The 23,302-nt window shown below is 36.7% G+C and overlaps 1 protein-coding gene across 1 annotated transcript; it reads left to right on the top strand.

Moving 5' to 3' along the window:
- The first annotated feature begins 14,480 nt into the window (after positions 1 to 14,480).
- LOC149243942 (uncharacterized) lies at positions 14,481 to 17,115 on the top strand. The gene is made up of 3 exons (XM_089367887.1): positions 14,481 to 15,453; positions 15,776 to 15,845; positions 16,166 to 17,115. Exons 1-3 carry the CDS (start codon positions 14,567 to 14,569, stop codon positions 16,880 to 16,882), a joined length of 1,674 nt encoding a protein of 557 aa, XP_089224013.1. The 5' UTR covers positions 14,481 to 14,566; the 3' UTR covers positions 16,883 to 17,115.
- The last annotated feature ends 6,187 nt before the right edge of the window (positions 17,116 to 23,302 follow it).

Genomic DNA, 23,302 nt, shown 5'->3' with positions numbered 1-23,302 from the left:
AGGGTTGTTGTTGATTTCTCCTGAAGAAATTCTTATGCTGTAATCCTTTCAGAAGTTTAATAAAGAAAGTGATGGAATTTCTCGGATTTCTGAAGTGTTGAATGCGTTCTGGTGTCTGTTGATAACTGCTGGATTCCTGTGTATTTCACCATACAATAAGTCTCTGTAACTCTCTCTGTTATTTATTTGTTTTGTTAAAATCCATATATGTTATCTGATTTTCAATACTAAGCAACAAGGAAAAAGAATAACTTTCAGGATTTATTCACTGAGTACCCTGAGTTCAATCTGTGTTGTTAATGAATGTTTTCTTCAGTTGTAATCTAGATAAGTGTAATTCTTAATTGCTGCACTTTCAGAATACACCTTTCACAGTGGCCTTTGTCACAGGAATTTAAGTTTGCTCCTGTGCAGCGTGTTCACTTTCACCTCACCAGCTTAATAGAAAATACTTAATTGCTTTCTGTTGGTTGACATACATCACCATTTAAGCTAAATTTGTTTGTCTAAAGATACACAATAGGCCCTGCAGTTTGAACACCACCAATCCTGCATATCAAATCATTTCACAACTCCAGACTCCATTGCCCAATGATATTTCACTCCCTAAACACTGCATCTTAAGACCTTAAAGAAATCCTTCAACCAAAACATAAACCAACACCTGAGCATAATAGCTAGCCTAAAACACCATCATAACAGAGACAAATCATAAAGAGAGAGCCCTCTCTGATTACAGTTTGGCTAGAAGCTGTGATCCAAAGATTGGTTAGTGGTTACCCCGGCCGTATTCCCTTGGGAGTCATAGGGAACAACCTGGGTGTTAACAGTCACAAAATAATTTTAAGCAGATCATTGCAGCATGATTTGTCCAGCATGCTGTGGAGAATCAGAGATGAAGTTTAAAGGGAAAGGTATTCCTTTTTATGGAAAAGGCTTTGCCATTGGGAAGAAGTTAACCTGTTAACTCCAAAAATCAATAATAATATTCACGGTCCAAAAAGTGAAAATCAAACCAATATCTCTTACCAATTGGAGTAAAATTCAAATGCAGCTTTTCTAATGGAGGGGAAATATTCATGATTGATCTATGAAGAGCGAAATGATAGTTGGAGGTTATTGAAGTCTTCAAATTCAATCCTCGAGGAGCTGAATCAACAAATTCTTTTTGCAGCGAGATTTAAGCATATCTGGGTTTTAACTAACAACACTTGGGGACAGGATGTTGGGGATCTAATAAGGAAGAGAGCTCCCTTATTTGCACTACAGATGAAATTGTTCATTGCGTGCAAAAGATGGCCACCATTTTTAGCATGGATGATATCTTTTTGAACTAAAGGGCATTCAAAATAACAAGCAGTAATCAAAAGGCTAGGAAATGTTTGCGATGTATGTACTTTAAGTGATGTGCTATTCGCTAGAATCTAAGCATTTTTTTCCCTTTTCTAACTCCTATTAGATGGCATTATAAATGATGCGCTATTCAGAAGAATCTAAATACTTTTTCCTTTTGTAACTTCAGAGTGAAGCCCTTGGAGAAGAATGAAAAGTGGCAACCAAGATGAGATTTATCTTCAATAATTGTTGTAAATGAATCAATATGAATTAAAATCTCTAAAATTGGTACGACTTCATTGTAGTGCACTTGTAATAAATATTGAGTATTCTTTCAGAGTATGGGCTTGTTTATGCAAATGTGAAATATCAACCCCTGAGTACTTTTAACCTCTCTTAATCATTTACAAGCATTTAGCAATACACCATGGATTAATCCAACCCGTGCACCATTTCGCTAGCACCTATGAGAGGCCACAGAGGCGATGTACAAGTTGTATATAGAAATCGATAGGCGAGATTAGTAAACAATTTTGCTTGTGACCCTCCCAGGCAAATTTGTAATTTCTATTGATGAGGTGTTGGCTTCGTTGGATCTCATCAATTATATTAGTTGATGGGATCCAAAAAGATGAGTTGTTGTCGATAACTTGATTAGCTCCAGAGATAACCTCCACAAACTGAGTTGGAGATTAATATTACATCATTGCAGTACTCTGTTGCTTAGAGGGCACCTTTACCAGACTACCAGTACACCATGGTAAATCCATGTCATCCCTCTGAAAGGCCAACTACAAGTTGTCTATGGAGCCCGATAGGTGAGATTAATAAACGATTTTACCTTGATATACTTGTACTTTCTATTGATTGGAGTGCTTTGATTTTTGTTCACCTTAAAACTGTTAGCAGTTTGACGAAGTGTATTCAAAACAATAGAATGAAGATGTTTGGACAATACAAATTGTGTCTATTTCCATACAGATCAAACTCTATGAAATTGACACAAGCAGTCACAAATGCTTTGCTAAACAGAATGCAGTCCTCACCAATTAAAAACCAATGTAGCTATAGACCCCAAAATTGGCTCCCCTGAAATAAAGATTTCCACTAAAGATCATTACGAAGGGTTGCAGGCCCACAAAAAAACCATCTACAGCACTAATATGATTTCACTTACTGACAATCCAAGCCTAATATAATTACAAACTAAGAATTTGTTATCATATTAAAACCTATCACACATGTGAGATCTATAGTTCCTTGAATTCAAATGATCAAGCACGCTCACCATCTTCAGTGTACAAGGGCCTCTTCCTATATGTCAGATGATAAGGAAAAACAAGGCAATATCAAAATTGTTGTTTCTTCGTGGAATAAATTTCCCAATTGGAAAATGTCGATCAACTCTAGGAAAATCAATCTATTTTTCACCCACGGCCATATGGAATCAATAATCAAATCCCCCATCTTTTCAACCTTCTCTATGAAATTAGATGCATCTTGAAAAATATAGCTAATATTTGCATCATCAACATTATACATCCCAATTTTTTAATACTAAAAAAGGTCTCGATATTGTGCTTCTGATTGACTAAATTGATTAGCACAAAAGCATAGAACATGAGTGACATCCAGAAACTGTAATGTAGTTATAGACCTTGAAGCCAAAGATCCACCAATAAAAAATATTCTGTAACATGTGATGGCCGCTCTGAGCTGACAGCCTAAGAGAGCAAAGCCATCTTTTCCAAAATGTGTTCACTATCAAGCTTTGAGATCTTGTTCAAATATTTCAATTTAACTCTCAGGGATATACTGTGACATGAATCACAATTTCCTTTTGGATATTTTCCATGATAGTTGTCCTGGAAAAATGGTGACATTTCTAAGTTATCCTTATAAGGTGATTTTGTAGTATATGCAAGATCTTGTGGTTTTGTGTTTTCCCCATTTTCAAGCATTCTTTACCTACAACATTTAACTGGAAAGAAAATAATTGAAATGATGAGTGCAAGTGACCTAATTTAGTGGCCCTGGAATCTTCTTTCTCGTCATCCCTTGGAAGATATTTTCTTAGAAATTTATTTATCAAAACATCCAATTTATGGTGAAGTTCGAATATGAATGGTTGCAACTTCATCATTTCTCTTGATCCTCCACGAAAGCTAGCTTGAACTCATGCACAAATTTGTTTTGGTCAATATCTCCATAGATAAATTGATCCATTGATCCAATTGTTGTTTCTAAAATGTAACAACCAAGCTTTTCCCCTGTTATCTCATGCAACAAATTTGAAGCAATTTCTGGACTATTTAGAAAAAGTTCGACTAGTCTTGGATGTTGTGAAATATCAAACGATATTTTTCCACAGGATGTTGGGGATCTAATAAGGAAGAGAGCTCCCTTATTTGCACTACAAATGAAATTGTTCATTGCGTGCAAAAGATGGCCACCATTTTTAGCATGGATGATATCTTTTTGAACTAAAGGGCATTCAAAATAACAAGCAGTAATCAAAAGGCTAGGAAATGTTTTCCATGTATGTACTTTAAGTGATGTGCTATTCGCTAGAATCTAAGCATTTTTTTCCCTTTTCTAACTCCTATTAGATGGCATTATAAATGATGCGCTATTCAGAAGAATCTAAATACTTTTTCCTTTTGTAATTTCAGAGTGAAGCCCTTGGAGAAGAATGAAAAGTTGCAACCAAGATGAGATTTATCTTCAATAATTGCTGTAAATGAATCAATATGAATTAAAATCTCTAAAATTGATACGACTTCATTGTAGTGTACTTGTAATAAATATTGAGTATTCTTTCAGAGTATGGGCTTGTTTATGCAAATGTGAAATATCAACCCGAGTACTTTTAACCTCTCTTAATCATTTACAAGCATTTAGCAATACACCATGGATTAATCCAGCCCGTGCACCATTTCGCTAGCACCTATGAGAGGCCACAGAGGCGATGTACAAGTTGTATATAGAAATCGATAGGCGAGATTAGTAAACAATTTTGCCTGTGACCCTCCCAGGCAAATTTGTAATTTCTATTGATGAGGTGTTGGCTTCGTTAGATCTCATCAATTATATTAGTTGATGGGATCCAAAAAGATGAGTTGTTGTTGATAACTTGATTAGCTCCAGAGATAACCTCCACAAACTGAGTTGGAGATTAACATTACATCATTGCAGTACTCTGTTGCTTAGAGGGCACCTTTACCAGACTACCATTACACCATGGTAAATCCATGTCATCCCTCTGAAAGGCCAACTACAAGTTGTCTATGGAGCCCGATAGGTGAGATTAATAAACGATTTTACCTTGATATACTTGTACTTTCTATTAATTTGAGTGGCTGGTTTCATTGAACATCATCAAGTACATTAGTTCACAGGAAACCCAAAAAGATGAGATGTTCATTGTCGTTGAGTACATCATTACAATACATTTGGTGGAACTTTCACTTTGTGGGACAGTCTTTTCGTTGCTTAAGAGGCCCACACCAACCCTCATCTACAAGATGTCAGGGTCTGTCTGAGTAAAAACGTGAATTGTGTGTTTGACCTTTCCATATTGGTAGGTAATTGATGTTTTGATAGATAGAAGATGGACGCAGAAACATTCTGTTTTTTTTTTCCTTTGTAATTTGGCGATATGATTTTTTTCATGAGACAGTGATGGGCTTTTATTTAAATTGTATGTTTTAATCCTAAAATGAATTTAGTGTCTTTTTTGTAAATTTATAACATAAAACTATAATTTTCTTATTTGTAAAATAGATAAAATATAAATAAATTTACTCTAAAAATAACAAAAATAAAATAAAATATGTAAGCAGAATACAAAATATATAATACTGAATATATTTGAATGTGGATGCAAATATATTTGAATACAACTCGAATTATCAGTCATATGCACAAAACCGAGGGACATAGTGCGAAGGAGTTGATAAATCATTCTTAAAATTTATGTTTAATATTTTTTATTTTATAAAATTTTTATTATTATATTAAATAAAAACTTATTATTATTATTATTATTATTATTATTGTTATATATATATATATATATAGATATATATATATATAGATATATATATATATATATATATATATATATATATATATATATATATATATATATATATATATATATATATATATATATACGCCGTAAGGCGTTTCCATCTGAAATGAACTCCCCCAAATGCCCTTCTGTCCTCATCGTCGTTGTTAGATCTTTTGTTAGGCGATTGAACAAAAATCAGCCGTCTAATTTAATAAAAAATGTTTTAAAACATTAAAATACCCTTAAAAAAACTCTGCTCGACATCTGTGTGCTTTTTACGGAGGAGTTACAGGTAGAGTCCATTTGAATTCTTAGTGGAGTTTATGGCAATGAACAATGCTCTCCGCTCCACATCTGTGCGCTTTTTACGCAGGAGTTCCAGGTAGAGTCCGTTTGAATTCTTCATGGAGGTTATGGTGATGAACAATGACGACACTAGAATGCTCACAAGGAGAGAATTGCAGAGAAAGGAGCTCAGAGCAATGTGGAGCTAGCGGCCTAAGGTCAATGGGAGCAGGCCCAGGGCTGTGGTGTTGCAGAGTTTCAAACCACCAATGTCGGAATGCCAGAGACATCAATTTCAGCAGCAACAACAGTCCAAGGCCATTGCGAGCATCAGAGGCCAGGGTAGGAAGCGGGGCATGCCGAGCACTGGGGATTGCAAGAAAATTGCTGCAGCAACAACCCAAGGCCACTGGGAGCTCCAGATGCCAAGGCAGAAAGCGGGGCAGGAAGCCCCACGCTGTGGCCTGTGGAATTGCAGTGCTTAAACCCACTAATGTACCAATGTCGGAATGCGAGAAACATCAAATGCAGTAGCAACAAGAGTCCAAGGCCACTGCGAGCACCAGAGGCCAGGGTAAGAAGCGGGGCAGGAAGCCCCGGACTGTGTTACATGAGGGCATTGATGGTGGTGTGAAGAAGAGAGGGCGGAAACGCAAGGTCAAAGAGGAGCAGGAAGAAATTGGGGCAGAATTTGGGGTTTTGAAATTAATGAATGCGGGTAACGAAGATGATGTTAATTGACGAGGATCACAATAAGGAAGCAACCAATGGCTTTTTGGAGTACAGTGCATCGGTTTCGAACACAGAGCCTAAACGACCTGCGCCACTGAATTTAAGCAACGAGGGGTTAAATATTACCCCAACTCCTGATGTTTTCAAGGTTAAGAATACCAAGAATTTTGTCAGAAAAATGCAGATGGGGGTGGATAGTATATTCCAGCATAGGAGAATAAAATGAAGGCAACATCACAATATTCCAGCATAGGGGAATAAAATGAAGGCAACATCACAGAACACTGTGAATACGAATTTCCATCACTGTAAAAGAAATGACAAAGGCAGAGTGGTCTATTGTTCCAAATGTCCAAAGAAGTACTGTCTTATCTGCATTCGAAAATAATACTAAGGAGCAAGTATATATATATATATATATATATATATATATATATATATATATATATATATATATATATATATATATATATATATATATATATATATCTATATATATATATATATATATATATATATATATATATATATATATATATTGTTCTTTCTAATGGTTTTTCTTTCCATTTCTATACATGTATAGAGGGCCATTGTGCCTACTTACGGTAACTAATATTTTGCCTGTTATGGCAGGTCAAGCCTTGTGTTTCCAAGCCACCACAGGTGAGAAAGTTGTCCTCTGGCATAATTCAATGCCCTTTCCGATTTGCTAACCTCTAATTCCTCTAAGCTTAATATGGGTTTTTAATGGATTTGATATTTGTACAGGTGGGTACTCAACTCCTTCTAAGCTCAACTTTATCTGCCGCAAATGCTATCGAGGATGAGCGCCCCAACCAACAACTGACTTCCAGGTTCTGCTGCTTCCAAGTTATTGAATCTTGGTCCATCTCATGCAGGGTTCTGCTTGTAGGTTTTCCGCTAGGTTACATTAAGTTGTTTTTGCTGTTGGACAAGGCATGTTGATCAGGTGAGCAATTCATCCGCCTTCTATGTACAATTTGAGTGGACTTGAACACCCATTTTAAGGTTCTATGTACAATTTGCGTGGCCTTGAACACCCATTTTAGGGAAGCTTTCTGCATTTAGAATACTTCTGTTTATTGAAAACTAAATAAAAGGTTGGATTTTATCGAGATTAAATGTCAAATAGAGTTCCACATAAAGTAAAGCCGTGTGTTGTAGATATTAGGTTTTAGGATTAGTCGCTTCCAATTATGGTAATCGTTGCAGCAAAGGATCTAATTTCTAGCACTGTTGGGGGAACAACACAATTGATATCTGGGCATCCCTTTGACACAATAGAGGTGAAGCCCCAGAGTCAACCATTGCTTCTTCCTGGCCAGCATCTTCGCTATGTCGGTGCAATGGATGTTGTCAAGCAGACCATTGCCAAAGAAGGCCTCACATGGATGTACAAAGGAATGGGAGCCCCTTTGTCCACTGTCGCAGCTTGCAATGCAGTTGTGTTTAGTGCAAGAGGTCAGATGGAAGCCCTATTTAGGGTTGAGCCTGGTTTGCAACTGTAGGGCAGTAGGTGGTGTGTGGAGAAGGGGCAGGGATTGCTTACCTTTCTTGACTTACCCAACTAAGCTTATTAGATGTAGATTGCAAGCTCAGAGTGCTTTGGCTACTGCTTCAGTTGCAACTTTAGGGGTAACAAGAGTGACAACTTCTATTAAACACAATGGCCTAGTTGATGTAGCTAAGCATGTCTTAAGATCTGAAGGAGCCAGAGAATTGTTTAAGGGCTTTATCCTACTTTATTAAGGGATGTATCTATAAATGGCATTGCATATGGCGTGTTATAAGGCTCTAAAGCCGTTCATGGCACGACGACATGATGCATCTCAATTGGGCATGGGTACCCTGCTTGTTTCTGGTGGGATTTCTAGCGCTTCTAGCTGGACACTTGTATATCCAACTGATGCTTTGAAGAGTTGAAGAGTGTCATTCAGATTGATGAATTTCACCATCCAAAGTATGTTGGTACAATTAATGTCATCAAGAAACTTGTTGCTTTAGAAGGGCTTAAAGGCTTGTCTAAAAGGCTTGGTCAAAGCCATGGCCAGAAGTGTTCCTGCCAATGTCGCCTGTTTCCTTGCTTATGAGATTACCAGGTCGAGCTTGGGATGATGGGAACTTCAAATCAACTTGTGTCTAGCTACAGGAGTTCAAAAGAAACAAGCAAATTGGGAAATGGCATGTTCGTTATTTGAAAGTTGTTTAGGGCTCATTTTTTATTCTCCATTCTTGGTTTGGGTGAGCTTTGTCGTCTTTGATTTTATTCTGCTGCGTAAATTTCTAACGAGTTTCCATCTTCCTCTCTCATCAAGCATAATAGCTAGACGTTCAATGTTCTCTTTGGTGCCTCTGAACAATTTACAGTCGTACCTCTATTCGGTTTATACACGATTGAATCGAAAATAAAAAGCATGAGGGGCCTTCTTCTCAGAAGCGAGGAATTCTGAGAGTGAAGTGCATCTGGTTAATCAAGTATGTATCCATAAGATCGCTCACTTTTCTCTTTGAATTAGTATAATCTATTATATATTTGCAATTTCATTTTCCCAGGTGGTTAGATATAGTAGCTTGTAATTGGACAATTTAATGGAAAATGCAAACAAACGAACATGTTAGCATTGCTTTAAAAAACAATCATGCAGGGCTTGTGTCTGATTCTCTACAAAGTGTCTATACAGATGCATGAACACCATTTCCTACAATCAAGTTGAGTATAAGAAGAAAATATACGAGTGAAAAAAGAATAGACCAAGGTGCAATTGATCTAAAACATGACAAAAGTGTTGGAAATATCTGTGAGATTTTGGAAGAATTATTTGACATAACAAAGATTACCAGTGAAGAGGATGGTGAAGAAGTGGGTAAATGGGTTCTCTTTTCCACCATGAGACATCTTTCCAAAGAGCTTGTGGCAGAAGAATAAAAAACACTCTACATCTTGCTCCAGTTGGACATATTGTCGAACTATGGGATATAATCAATTGCAACATATTACACACTATCAACAAGGTTGTTTTTCAAAATGGCTTGAAATGAAAGCATCTTGAAACTGTAATTAAGTCATGCATCCCATGCCTTCACTCACTTATCAACAAAACAATTGTTGAAATCATACCAGAATCAAGTCACCTCAGAAAGCTGATTGTTATATATGTTGGAAGATAACTAGAGATTTGTTAGGCTTTCGACTAGATATTCAAAGCCCACCCCAATGGAGTGCGCCTAGGTGGGGATTACATTGTCTTTGTTGGATTAGAAGAGCATATACGTCTCGTTGCAATTTTCAAATTTAAAGAGGAGGAACATTGTCTTTGTTGGATTAGAAGAGCATATACGTCTCATTGCAATTTTCAAATTTAAAGAGGAGGAAATTGATCTCCTACGCATAATCTTTCCCACATGTGAGGACAAATTATTTATTTATCAGTGAGAACCTAATTGTTTAGACATTGAGATATATGCAATACTATATTTTTCCATTGTTTTTCCTAGGATACCCCTTCGGAGAGTCGATGGCTCAATTGCAGTTTTACAATTATTGGAAACACCATTTGTGAATTTGATCAATTATGCATCATTGGTTTCTACATATGCCGTAAGGCATAGGTGTGTTGCTTCGGAATTCTAAGTTTTTTTTCTGGACTCCCCCATGTTCAAGGCCCTGTTGGAGTGATCAATGCATCAAAATATTGTTACCTAGAAGGATTTGATGCAATCAACAATGTTGATGTTGGGAAATGATTTGGAATACCTCTTTGAGGGACACACTGTCACGATTTTGTCAGGTTATTCATGGGACCTGATGAAATCACAGATAGGGCACTTCCTAGATTTGATGGCACGGGTGTTGAAATCTGTATGCTCGCTGAAATTTTGAGGAGGTCTGGGACACTGATTGGAATTGATATTGTTAAGCATCATCTAGTAGCATGTCACACTATGTTACAAAAGACTGTGGTCGACTTTTTGTCATTGATGGGACTTCATTTTTTCTTTTACTTTAAAGAAAACGTACGGGGCTATTAGGCAGCAGTTAACATGAAATTACTGGAAAATACCTTCATTCTACCTAAGAGACAGTAATTAATGGATCAAATGCAACAAATCTTTAGGCTATCTCCTGTGGCGAGTTTGGTTCACCTCAAGATGAGTCAATTGATATTATCGTGAATGGGCATCCAAAAGGACATGGAGAGAGACTCCATGATTCAAGAAAGGAAAAATCCTTAAATAAATTCAAATAAAAGTTTGGAACACAAGGAACCAAAGTTAATATTCTATGGTAAATGCTCTGGAATTTTTGTCCTTGGAATATCAATTGTATTTCAGACTGGAGATGGATCAATGCTTTAAAGGCATGATATGATAAGGTTCGTGTGGATGCATTCTACAATGCGACTGAGACTACTTTTGAAGGAATTTTCCTTACCATTGAAGACAAAAATACACATGATAGTGATTTTCATATTGTGGCAATTTAATCAGGGGTTCCAGGACATCCTTCCACTGGAAAAATATCGTTTGATATTTCACAGCATCCAAGACTAGTCGAACTTTTTCTAAATAGTCCAGAAATTGCTTCAAATTTGTTACATGAGATATCAGGGGAAAAGCTTGGTTGTTACATTTTAGAAACAACAATTGGATCAATTTATCTATGGAGATATTGACCAAAACAAATTTGTGCATGAGTTCAAGCTAGCTTTCGTGGAGGATCAAGAGAAATGATGAAGTTGCAACCATTCATATTCGAACTTCACCATAAATTGGATGTTTTGATAAATAAATTTCTAAGAAAATATCTTCCAGGGGATGACGAGAAAGAAGATTCCAGGGCCACTAAATTAGGTCACTTGCACTCATCATTTCAATTATTTTCTTTCCAGTTAAATGTTGTAGGTAAAGAATGCTTGAAAATGGGGAAAACACAAAACCACAAGATCTTGCATATACTAGTGGTATAGGTTTACATGACTTTCTCAGTATCCATTCTCAAAATCACCTTATAAGGATAACTTAGAAATGTCAACATTTTTCTAGGACAACTATCATGGAAAATATCCAAAAGGAAATTGTGATTCATGTCACAGTATATCCGTGTCAGTTAAATTGAAATATTTGAACAAGATTTCAAAGCTTGATAGTGAACACATTTTGGAAAAGATGGCTTTGCTCTCTTAGGCTGTCGGCTCAGAGCGGCCATCACGTGTTACAGAATATTTTTTATTGGTGGATCTTTGGCTTCAAGGTCTATAACTACATTACAGTTTCTGGATGTCACTCATGTTCTATGCTTTTGTGCTAATCAATTTAGTCAATCAGAAGCACAATATCGAGACCTTTTTTAGTATAAAAAAATTGGGATGTATAATGTTGATGATGCAAATATTAGCTATATTTTTCAAGATGCATCTAATTTCATAGAGAAGGTTGAAAAGATGGGGGATTTGATTATTGATTCCATATGGCAGTGGGTGAAAAATAGATTGATTTTCCTAGAGTTGATCGACATTTTCCAATTGGGAAATTTATTCCACGAAGAAACAACAATTTTGATATTGCCTTGTTTTTCCTTATCATCCGACATATAGGAAGAGGCCCTTGTACACTGAAGATGGTGAGCGTGCTTGATCATTTGAATTCAAGGAACTATAGATCTCACATGTGGGATAGGTTTTAATATGATAACAAATTCTTAGTTTGTAATTATATCAGGCTTGGATTGTCAGTAAGTGAAATCATATTAGTGCTGTAGATGGTTTTTTTGTGGGCCTGCAGCCCTTCATAATGATCTTTAGTGGAAATCTTTATTTCAGGGGAGCCAATTTTGGGGTCTATAGCTACATTGGTTTTTAATTGGTGAAGACTGCATTCTGTTTAGCAAAGCATTTGTGACTTCCTGTGTCAATTTCATAGAGTTTGATCTGTATGGAAATAGACACAATTTGTATTGTCCAAACATTTTCATTCTATTGTTTTGAATACACTTCGTCAAACTGCTAACAGTTTTAAGGTGAACAAAAATCAAAGCACTCCACTCAAAGAACAAAATTTCCACTTTTGCGAAAGACTCCTCTAGTTGCATTTTGTGTCCAAAAACCCTCAATGAACTGTGCATTTTGTGTCCAAAAACCCTCAATGAATTATGCATTGAGTTCAATTTTGTAACGGGTATATTGCATGCTTGATCACTGAACCAAAGCCCTTTGACCGACTTTAGGTATGGCATGTCCTGCATCTCGGTATAGTTGAATTGCTCATAAGAATCACAATATGGATTTACTATTTACAATTATACACTAAAGAATTTAGATACAATTTTAATATATAGGTTTTGTACGCACCAAGGAACAAGTACCATTTACTCCCTCCAACAGTAAATCTTTTAGTCTCGACAAGCCGTCTGAAGTGATTAACAACAACTTGTTAGACGTCTGAAGTGATACTTTCGAAATAAGCTCCTCCCCTGATTTTTTCGATATCTGTGATTCGCTTTCCTGAGAAAGGATAATTTCCGCCTTGGGCTCTGATTCTTTCGATTTCTGTGATTCGCTTCGCTGAGAAAGGATAAACATAAATTTGGTGCGTCAATACGTACTAACAAATTACAATAACAATAATAGCGTACATACGAGTGTAAGATTTTTGAGATAATTAAAATTAATGATATTTGAGATAATTAAAATTAATTAAATTAAGCTTAGTTGCACATGTAATAATTAAAGTTAATTAAAGCTTAAGTCTTAAGTTTTTAAGTCTTTTTTACAGAGAGATAATTAAAATTAATTAAATTAAGCTTAGTTGTACATGCAATAATTAAAGCTAAAGTCTTAAGTTTTTAAGTCTTTTTTACAGGGAAATTCACCGATGAAGAGAATCTTGTTTTTATGAATGGTAAGAAGTTATAAACTCAACTATTAAAATTCTATTTATTAATTTTAATTAATAAAAATTTTATTATATAATTTATAGATATTTTAATTTTTTATTGCATAAAATTATCATTATTATATTTTTATTTAAGTTTTTGATATTTTTAGTTATATTTAAAAAAATTAAAATATATAAAATTAATACCATAAATAATACATATTATATTTAATATTAAATTTATATATAAAATTAACATTTATAAAATATATCAATCACATTTATTAATATAATCATGTTAAATATAATTGTAAAAATTTATTACTAACAATTTTTTTAAACTTTATTCCTAATTATAAGAAAATTGTTTCCTTACCTACTTTATTCCTAATAATAAAATTATTATAAGAAAATTGTTTCCTTACCTAAAATGTTTTGAATAAGGTAATTATTTTTAATACACACAATAATAAAATTATTACAAGAAAGTTGCCTTTTTAGTGAAATTTCTTTAGCCGTTAACTTTGATAATAGTCTTTCTTAATATAGTTAAGAGTCTTTCTTAATATAGTTTCAAGGTTGCCTATTTTAAAGTTTGCTCTTTTAAAATCTACTACTTTATCTTTGATCCTAACATAATTTATCATATTAGCATGTTCATAAGATTATTTTTCGTGTATTTATTTTTTACAAATTAACAATACTCTAACTCATTATTCTTTTTAGTGACACGATTAACTATAACACGTGTTACCTTAAGTCATGCGAATGTGCATGATATTACATTGTAATAATGAAATAATAATAATAAGGAGGAATAATTAAACTTACTGTATTAAACTAAACTACTTCCATGTAATAACTAAACTTACTGTATTAAACTAAACTATTTTCATGTAATCTAGATCTTAAATTAAGTTTACTTGTACATGCAATAATTAAAGTTAACTAAAGTTAAGTGTGCTTTATTTTAGATCCTAAATTAAATTTACTTATATATGCAATAACTAAAGTTAACTAAAATTAAGTGTGCTTTATCTTATGTTAATGTGTACATGTACCACATACAAGCAATAAATTAACTGGTAGTCTAAATGCATGTACACCAACACCTAGAGCTAATATAGGTGCATGTACACCAACAACGAGAGAGAACGCCCCATGCACATTACCTTGATGGCCTCCAACACGTTAGATAGCTTGTCGATAACGGCATCCAGGTTAACGTTTTGAGCATCTTCACACATGCTGTTATTAAGATCGGACAAGGGTCTTGCTACACAGCACAAGGGACGGCTAAAGCTGCGACTGCTTTTCGTTTCCATGGATTCTGCAGCCCAGGGATTTGACCTTGGACAGTTAGCCTTACGCAGAGGAGAGGTTCGAAATGCTTACGACCAAATAGACGATTCTCACCTGCTTATTCAACTAAGTCAGAAAAAAGCTACTTTGGCAGAGCTTGAGTGGTATAAAGAGGTTTGTGAGAAGACTGAGGGTATCACATATTATGATTCCTTCAAGAACCAGAATGATAGCAAGAGTATAAAGGCTGATTGCCGCAGGTTAAAACTGGCCGAGTTTTGGGATGAGATTATTGAGAGGTGGGAGAGTCATGAGTTGCCAAGTGATTTCGAAACCCAAAATAAGTGGATAAATGCTGGCACTGCATATAGAAGACTTGTAGAGCCTCTCGATATTGCATTCTATTATTCTAAGGGTAAAGGCAACTATCTTTCAGATGGAAGACCCAGACGACATAAAGTTCTTCAGGAATGGATGGAAGCGAAAGAAAAAACTCGCAGTTCAAGAGTTCAAGGACGCCGCACAAAACCTGCATCTCTCCCTCGGGACTCATGCTTTTGGGCACATGTAGAAGAGGCTTTGAAAGACCTGGAAAGTCTCAAACAAGGACAACACCAAAGGGTACAAAATCTTGAAAAGTTTGAAGAGTATGTAACAAAGATGGAAAACGATCTCAGCATTTCTTCAGATGTTTTCTTCGAAGGAAGCAGCTTCATGATGTGGTGGGAAGAATGGAAAGAATATAACAAAAATCAATCTCCTGATTGGAGTTCTTCGTTATCTAAGATGATGGAAAGTGCAAATCCGTTCGAGTTTGAAGGGATTGACAGGTAAAGCATCAAGCATTGGCCTTTAGATTCTGAATATTGAATTTTTGTAGGGGGTTTCAAAAAGTGCCTTTGGGGAAATTCTGGCTTTAAGCACGGGGTTAATTTGTTTTTTCGAATCTGGTCATCTCCTCCATATCTACAAAACTGAAATATTTAATGCACACAAATGTGAATTGATGAATATTCCGAGCTCACTTCTCCACAATCCATATCTCCTGACTGGCAAAATTTCGCAAATTTGACATATTTAGCATGACTTTAAATTAAGAGAGTCCATTTCGCAGTTCCCATATTGTGCTGATTTACATATATGTTGTTGCAGTTCAACTGTTGCGCAGGAGAAAATTTCTTCTACTGGGGAGGTAAAGGAGAGTATTCCTTCCAACAAGGGGGTAAAGTATCTCTCTTCTCTCTTGGCGCGACAAGATTGCAATTTAATGAAATGACAGTCTTTTTTTACAGTCAATTTTGTCTGTTTCCAACTTGCAATGAACATAGGATATTAAAAATTAAGATCGTATTATTTGTCATTGAGTCTACAGGTTCATATATACTGTCTGTGCATGCTATTTTCTTATCGTGGATTATTTGATATTAAACTCCATCATAGCATCTTTGTCTGCACTTCTGTATTTTATTTTCTTTCATTTAGGCAAGCTAAGCGATGTTTCAAATGTGTGCTTGAAATGGTGATATTGTCAATTTTGTACAGAGTGATTTGGCCCAGCTAAGTTCAAAAGAAAGTGAACTGATCCCACAACAACTTCGTATGTCCGAGCTTGAGTGGTATAAAGTGATTTGCCATGAGAAGGGTGACGGGTATTATGACTCTTTCAAGAACCGAAATGACAAGGACTATGGTGACAGTAACACTAATTTGCTGAGGGTAACGCTCAATGAATTCTGGGATGGGATTATTGGAATCTGTAACAGTCCCTCGTTGCCGAGTGATTTCCAATCTCGCAATAAGTGGATAAATGTTGGCACTGCCTATAGAAAACTTGTGGAGCCTCTGGATATTGCACGGCATTATAGCACTTCCAAGGACAGCGGTAACTATCTAGACAAAAGACCCGCTCGTTATAAAGTCCTTGAGCAATGGTTGGAACACAGAAAAACTAATCGCAGTTCAAGAGGTCAGAGATCTCGTACAAAGCTACCGTTCCTCAATCGGGACTCATGCTTTTGGGCGCGTGTAGAAGAGGCTTTGAAAGATGTTAAAGAAGGCGCGGACCAAAAGAAAGAAAGTCTTGAAAATTTTGAAAAATATGTGACAGAGATGATCAATGATTGCAAGATTTCTTCAGATGTTTTGCTGGAAGGAAGCAGCTTCATGAAATGGTGGCGAGACTACAAGGAACACCAAACCTCTGAATGGAAATTAAAATCCCCATTATATAAACTGGAAAGTCCATTTTGGAAGCCATGAATAGAAAATCTTTTTCTGCAACCTTCTGTAAGATGAACTTTCTTTCAATTAATATCCTTGTTGTTGGATAATTTACTTTCATTGGATTGCACAGGGATGGCTGGAATGTATTTGGGTTAAATTTTCCAAGTGTTAGATCTTTTGTGACACTCAGTGACTGACGAATCTCGTGTACGCCATGTTCCCAATGTGTCATAGATGTTTCTTAAGATAGAATGCCGTCACCATTTTGACATGTCCTCGCTTTGAGAATTGTGTTCGTGAATAAATTTTGACATTAGTGATATACTTTTTCTTTAAATGTAGGTTTGTTTTAGTAACTAGAATAATAAATATGTATATAAATTTTGTGAACTTACTATAATTTTTTTTTTTTATTAGAATAAGCAATTCCAAAATATATAAGATTTTCAAACCAATCCACATACTTACTCTATAATTTTATTATTATTATTATTAAAAAATAAAAATAAAAAATATTGCATATAATATATTTTTAAATCTATAGAAGGGTGTAATTTGATTGGTAATAATTGTGATATGATATTGTGTAAATTTGAAGTGCAAGGTTCAGAGTCCCTAAAATTATGCAAATTTGAGGTGCTAGGATTAAATTCCCTAATTTACCTTTTGTATGAATTAACCTAGAGGTTATAGTGGTAGCTATCAAAATCAACACAAGCTTGGTCCAAAGGTTATAGTGGTACCTATGGAAATAAACCTCTTGTACAGGCCTGGTCCAATTGCCAAATCCTCTAGACCAAAAAAAAATAAATCTATATGTAATTTTTTTTGATGAGGTAAAGATTTGTATTGTATGAGATAATGATATTTACATTCTAAGGAGAAATCATGTGTTGGCTTGCCACTAAAGAAATCATTCAAAACACAAAATTTCAATTGTTCTAAAATATCAAATGGAAAAAAATGATTTTTTCACTCAAAAATAAAAAGATAATATATTAAGTGATAACTACCCTTCTTCTGCACAACACTAAAATAAGAGAACATAAAAGGAAAAGAAAATTAGAAAGGCATGTATGTATGCATGCCTACTTTTCAAAATCCATAACTTCGACATGGATGGGCTCCTTGTTGATGCCTAGAAAGCAATTAGGATCAAGAGAAGTTCCCATTTTCCATTCAATTATTGCAAGCCTATAGTCCATTGCCATCAAAGTTGTTGCAATTGATTAAAGATAGGATGCCTTCATCCTTAACCTCATTCCAATCTATAAACACACTACAAATGAGGAACTTAGGGTGCTAGTAGATATCCATTATCTACATATATTAATTGTGTCTACCCCTTGTATGGCCAACATCAAGAGCCCAATCTACAACCTTAGACAACACCTCATTGTCTATCAGATTGTGCCATTCGTTGGAGAGTTCTCATTCCACTTGAGTGATTTCTTCTTGAGTTGCTTGAGGGGTTAGATCCTTGTAGCGAGTTGTCCTATATCTTAGCCTCAGTTTGAGCTCTAGAGCTTCCTCACTCCTAATAGTAGGCTACTCTTATTTGAACTATGGCTCGTTGTCTAGGCATGGCACTCAGTAGAAGGGATGAGAGTTTGGAGATTGATCTAGGAGTATCCTAAAAGGCCAAAGTTTCAAAGTTCTCAAAACATAACAAAACCAATATCAAATCAAAGAGTTCGTCGTTCTGAATCCAACAACATGAATGACACCTCAAACCGACATCGTATGAAGAAGTTATGGCTCGCTAAAGTTTTCCGAAAATAACTAAACTCTTTGCAGGCAAGGACACCTGGCATGATGATGTAATTAGTATGGATGTTGACGTCAGTGATATGAATGATGACATCATCAAGTGACGTGATCATACAGACAAGGGAGAGCCAACTAGAACATGACATGTGGTTGTTGATGTCAGTAGTCTGGTCAATTGCCTAGTCAGCTATACAAACCAATGAGGACATGACACGTGGAAACCCAGTCAGCATCACCAGATTCTACTAAGGAGACGTTGGCGGTTAAAATAATAATATTTTAAAATGATCAACGACCAAACTTAGTGACATTGTATATTATATAATAGAACAAATATTTCCAGCAGTGGTAGTGTTATCGGGAAATCTAGTGTCTATGTAGAGCTGCTAGTCCCACTAAGACTGGTAGCTATCAGAGAAACAAACAAACTAAAACTACTTTCGTTTTCCTTTATGAGAAGTAAATAAGAGGGGAACAAAGGAGACCAACCTCTGTCTTGTGCTTGGTTCCTTGCTTGATTCCTCTCCCTTCTGATAGATCTTTGCCACTCACTTCCTCGTCTACCCAGCTTCAAAGAGCACTTGTGGAATCAAAGCAGCATAACACTATCCAAGAACAGAGATCTACTATCATAAATAATATAGGACCATATATATATTAACCACACAAATGCATATATCATCAATCATACAAGAATGTGGAGGAAAACTTGAATAGCTTTATTAATATCAAGAATAGCAAAGAGGATTACAACCAATTGTTCTGACCCAGCGTCATCCTCCCAGCAAGAAAGCCCTTCTTCACCTCATGAAAAGCTTAGATCACCTAACACTATGATGTTACACCAAGAAACCAGCAACACTTCCTTACAAGATACAAAATTCCGGCCTTTGGATCTCTGGGATGAGGGATCCATATATAGATGTTTGCAAGGGGGGTGAGTCAGCTTCTGAGATTTGATTAGTGTCCTCTCTCTGATAATTCTTGATTCCACTTGGAGATTGATGATCTCTTACTCATCCCTGGGCGAATGTAGAGAGGCAAGTGTCACAGGAGAAGTTTCTAGAAGATTCCATGATCCTCCACTTCGCAGATTGACCCTGCCATTTGTCCACTCTCGCCCATCGCACCCCATATAAGGGCTTTTCAGTATGCATCACACCTCCCGTGTGCATTTAGGTGGGATGCAGCGCACTTTGACCATGGAGCAGGTGAGATGGTCCAGTTTTGACCAGTTCTGAGTAGTTTTTCATGGAGAACTTCCGGGAGATGCTGTAATCAGTTGACCTTGTTCTTTTAGGGGTTGGAACAACATTTTTAGGGACTTAGGAGCCCTTGGTTTATGGACATTTATGATTGGGGTTGCAGTACTCAAAAATGTCTATAACAGTTGCCCCCTAAAGCATGAGGTCGTTAATCTTTTGATGTCGGGTGAAATGCTTTATCATGAGGATCCGAAGTTTTTTCGAGGTGGGAGGTGACCTGTAATAAGATACAATACAATACATTATTTTCATAATATTTTTCATGATCTAGCTGAGGCGGGCATTTCCCATGCTCAACTTTATAAATTCATTTTCGTGTACATAAGACAAACAATTGTCTGTGTGCAGACTGATGATTCTGGTAGAGCCATCATCCCTTTGATCGGATGATTATCTGTGCAGCAATGATGTACATTTGATGTCTTTATTTCCCTGAATATATATCGCAGCCCGGATGGATGAAACTAGATCCGGGGTCTTCAATCTCGTTCGATCTTCACTCAAATTACAAGTCGATCCATGTGAGAGATGTTCTGGAGTCGAACATGGAAAGACATCGCCTGATTACCAGCCAATGATGTAAGCTGTTAACAAGCGCGAGAGGAATCACCGATAATGATGATGACCCTCAAGGTACTACAATACAATTCACGTGGTGTGAATAAGGGACTTGGCGTCGAACACCATGCAAAATCTTTCGGTCGAAGGCCATTGATGTAAACCTGTCGCCGGAAGTGAGAAACTTGCCATTGAGGCATGCAAGCTTCAAAGTACTGAAAGGGTTGTTCCTAGATCGACTTCCTGGATAATGAGCTGATGTCGACAAGAAGCGATCCATCATAGGAGGGCCTTAGTGAATCCCACATCTATGACACGGAACGGAGCAAATGATTTTAATGGAGGTGAAAATGATCTGATGATATAAGGTTCAGGGTGGCGGTCATGAAAGAATGGAGCGTAAATGTATTGGAGTGGATGAGACACAGGTGAATTCTCTGAGCGACTTCTCTTGAACATATCGGCGACACTAACATGATGGATTGGTAGCGTTAACCCCAAATATGGATGGTGTGATGGACCAATGGTGATATGACCAGTGAACGGAACAACCCAACCCGACTCGGATGCAGAGTGGAAGTGTCATGTTCAAGAGCGACTTGCTACCAACAAAGTTTCTTCAAGTTTTCTTCCCAATTTTTCCCCAGTCATTGCTGACCAGTACCTCTTTATTTTTGTCAAGCTTGAGGAGGATAACATATGCGTGTTCTATAATTTTCCCTTCGAGCAAACCTATCGCTATGTTTTAACGAGCCTAGCGATAGTGAAACTCGTTCTTGTCGGTATGGACAAGTTTGTCACTATTCGGTTTTAACGAGTTTAACGACAAAGATAACTCGGTCCTTTTCAATTTTAGAGAGTCTGAAAGGGACGTAAAGAAAACTCCAACAATCCTTTTTCATCATATAATCCCTTAAGTCCGAAAAAGTATAAAATAATACAAAAGGGATGAATTTTCGGTAATTTTAACGAGCCGAACAAAACAAGCGCTCGATCTTTTTGTGTAATAATCCCTCAAGTCCAAAAAGATTAAAATCTAAAGGAGGGATAGCACTTCCGGTCACTTTAATGAGTTGGAGAGGCCAATTGCTCAGCAATCTTTTCATATTTTACGAGTCAGTTGAAAAGAGCTTAAAGGAGACTCGTTTTTCGAGGAACGAGTGATAAATTCGGGTAGCAGCTAATTCCAGGTAAGGTTTGGAATTTTCAAATCAAGGCAGTGTCGCAAGGATGGCTAACAGGATCACTCTTCGCAGCTGTTCCTCAAAAAGGGTAAACAATCAAGTGGAGGTGAATGATCGGCCAATACAGAGTGGAGGTGATAATGAGAACACGACCAAGGCTCAAAAGCTGATGATAATGCATTCACAATGCTTATTTACCGGGGACTGGTTCATTTTTTAATGAGCTTAAACTCTGGGAGAACATTTGCTCATTGCTTATGTTTATTTTTTAACGAGCTTGAATTCCGCGTTAAAACTGCTCGATCTAGTCGTATAATAAGGATGTCTTATCTAAGATGGCATTTTTTCAAAGCTTTTCCCCGCACCGTTCTTTATGCAAGTTAGGAAACGACCAATCCTACAAGTTTAAAGGGTTATAGGACCTACAAATTTAAAAAATAAATGGTCACTCTTCGCTTGCATGCCAAAAGGTTTGCATGCCCCCGGGTATAGCGAAAAATTTCCAGGTTACCAAAGATTGTTTCATTCACACTGCAGACAAAACACTTCCTCGGCGATGTCTATCGAAATAGACAAAGGTGAGTGGCACAACTGGCCTCCACTCATATAAATTTGACGGATGAATCTTATTCCAGTGTAATCTCATAAACCAGTCATATAACCTTCGCGGAAACCTACCCTATACCCAAGGTTTTCCTGCCGAAACAGACCAGGGTGCATGCCCCCTGGGTTTCAGTCATGTCCTCCCGAATCACTCGCGCTCATCAGGTGGACGGACTAGGGATTGATGAGACATTCCTTGCATGAAAAGACCATTCAGGGATGGTATTTGACTATTTGTTATGTGTGAACCGGGGAATGAAAGCTGGCTTACGAGCTTGAGCACTCTTTCTTCATGTGGAAAACACATTACTCTAAAGAGTGAGGAGACAATGGCTCCCATGCAATAAATATAGTCGCGTCCAAGGAGTAGATTATAATCCAAAGGTCCTTGGACTACCGTTACATTCATGTGAACGGTTTTCCTTTTCAATGTTATCGGCACATTGGGAAGGATCCCTAACAGTCGACTAGTTCCTTTATCGAAGCCTGTTAGATTTCTCATCTCAGGAAGAAGCGATGGCGAACCAAGCGCTTCCCAAGCAATTGAGGAAAGGATACTCACAGAAGCCCCTTCATCTATGATGGTACTAGCCATGACCATTCTGTATATTTGTACGATGATTCAAAATGGTACACTAGCCGGTAAATGGGGTCTGCCTAGTAGATTCCAATCGAATGAAACAACTAGGTTGCTTGTAGGTGGGACCGAATAGACGGTCGGATATGACTCTGACGAACTTCCTTCCTGCGGTAAAGGAACGGGTAGACTGCCCCCATGTTCATTGGAGTCTGTGTTTACGAAAAGAATTTGAACGGTGTCGTTCTCATTCTCTTTGGTGATTGTATCATCTGAAGATGGACCTTCTTAAGGCAAGACCGAGTCAACTGCTGCCTCGACCTTTTGACTTTCGTTTGGTGTGGATTCAGAGGGTTCATCTTCAATGATAGATGCTTTAGCTGACCATAATGGCGTGTCAGCCGAATTTTCAACTAGTGACGGACTTGGAAAGAGTTTCTTAGATCCAGGAGGAAGCCGTAACGGTGAAACCAGATGGTCGTCCAAAAATCTTTTAGCC

The sequence above is a fragment of the Pinus tabuliformis genome, chromosome 8 (genome assembly GCF_031772625.1).
Source record: "Pinus tabuliformis cultivar Carrire ecotype Pingquan chromosome 8, CPIR1, whole genome shotgun sequence".
Taxonomy (NCBI): domain Eukaryota; kingdom Viridiplantae; phylum Streptophyta; class Pinopsida; order Pinales; family Pinaceae; genus Pinus; species Pinus tabuliformis.
This window is presented reverse-complemented; position numbering and strand designations above follow the sequence as displayed.

Coding starts and splice junctions, on each gene's coding strand:
- LOC149243942 (XM_089367887.1), top strand. CDS start 14,567: ATGCTGTTATTAAGATCGGACAAGGGTCTTGCTACACAGCACAAGGGA. Junction 15,454..15,775: donor GAGTTTGAAGGGATTGACAG/GTAAAGCATCAA, acceptor ATGTTGTTGCAG/TTCAACTGTTGCGCAGGAGA. Junction 15,846..16,165: donor GTATTCCTTCCAACAAGGGG/GTAAAGTATCTC, acceptor AATTTTGTACAG/AGTGATTTGGCCCAGCTAAG.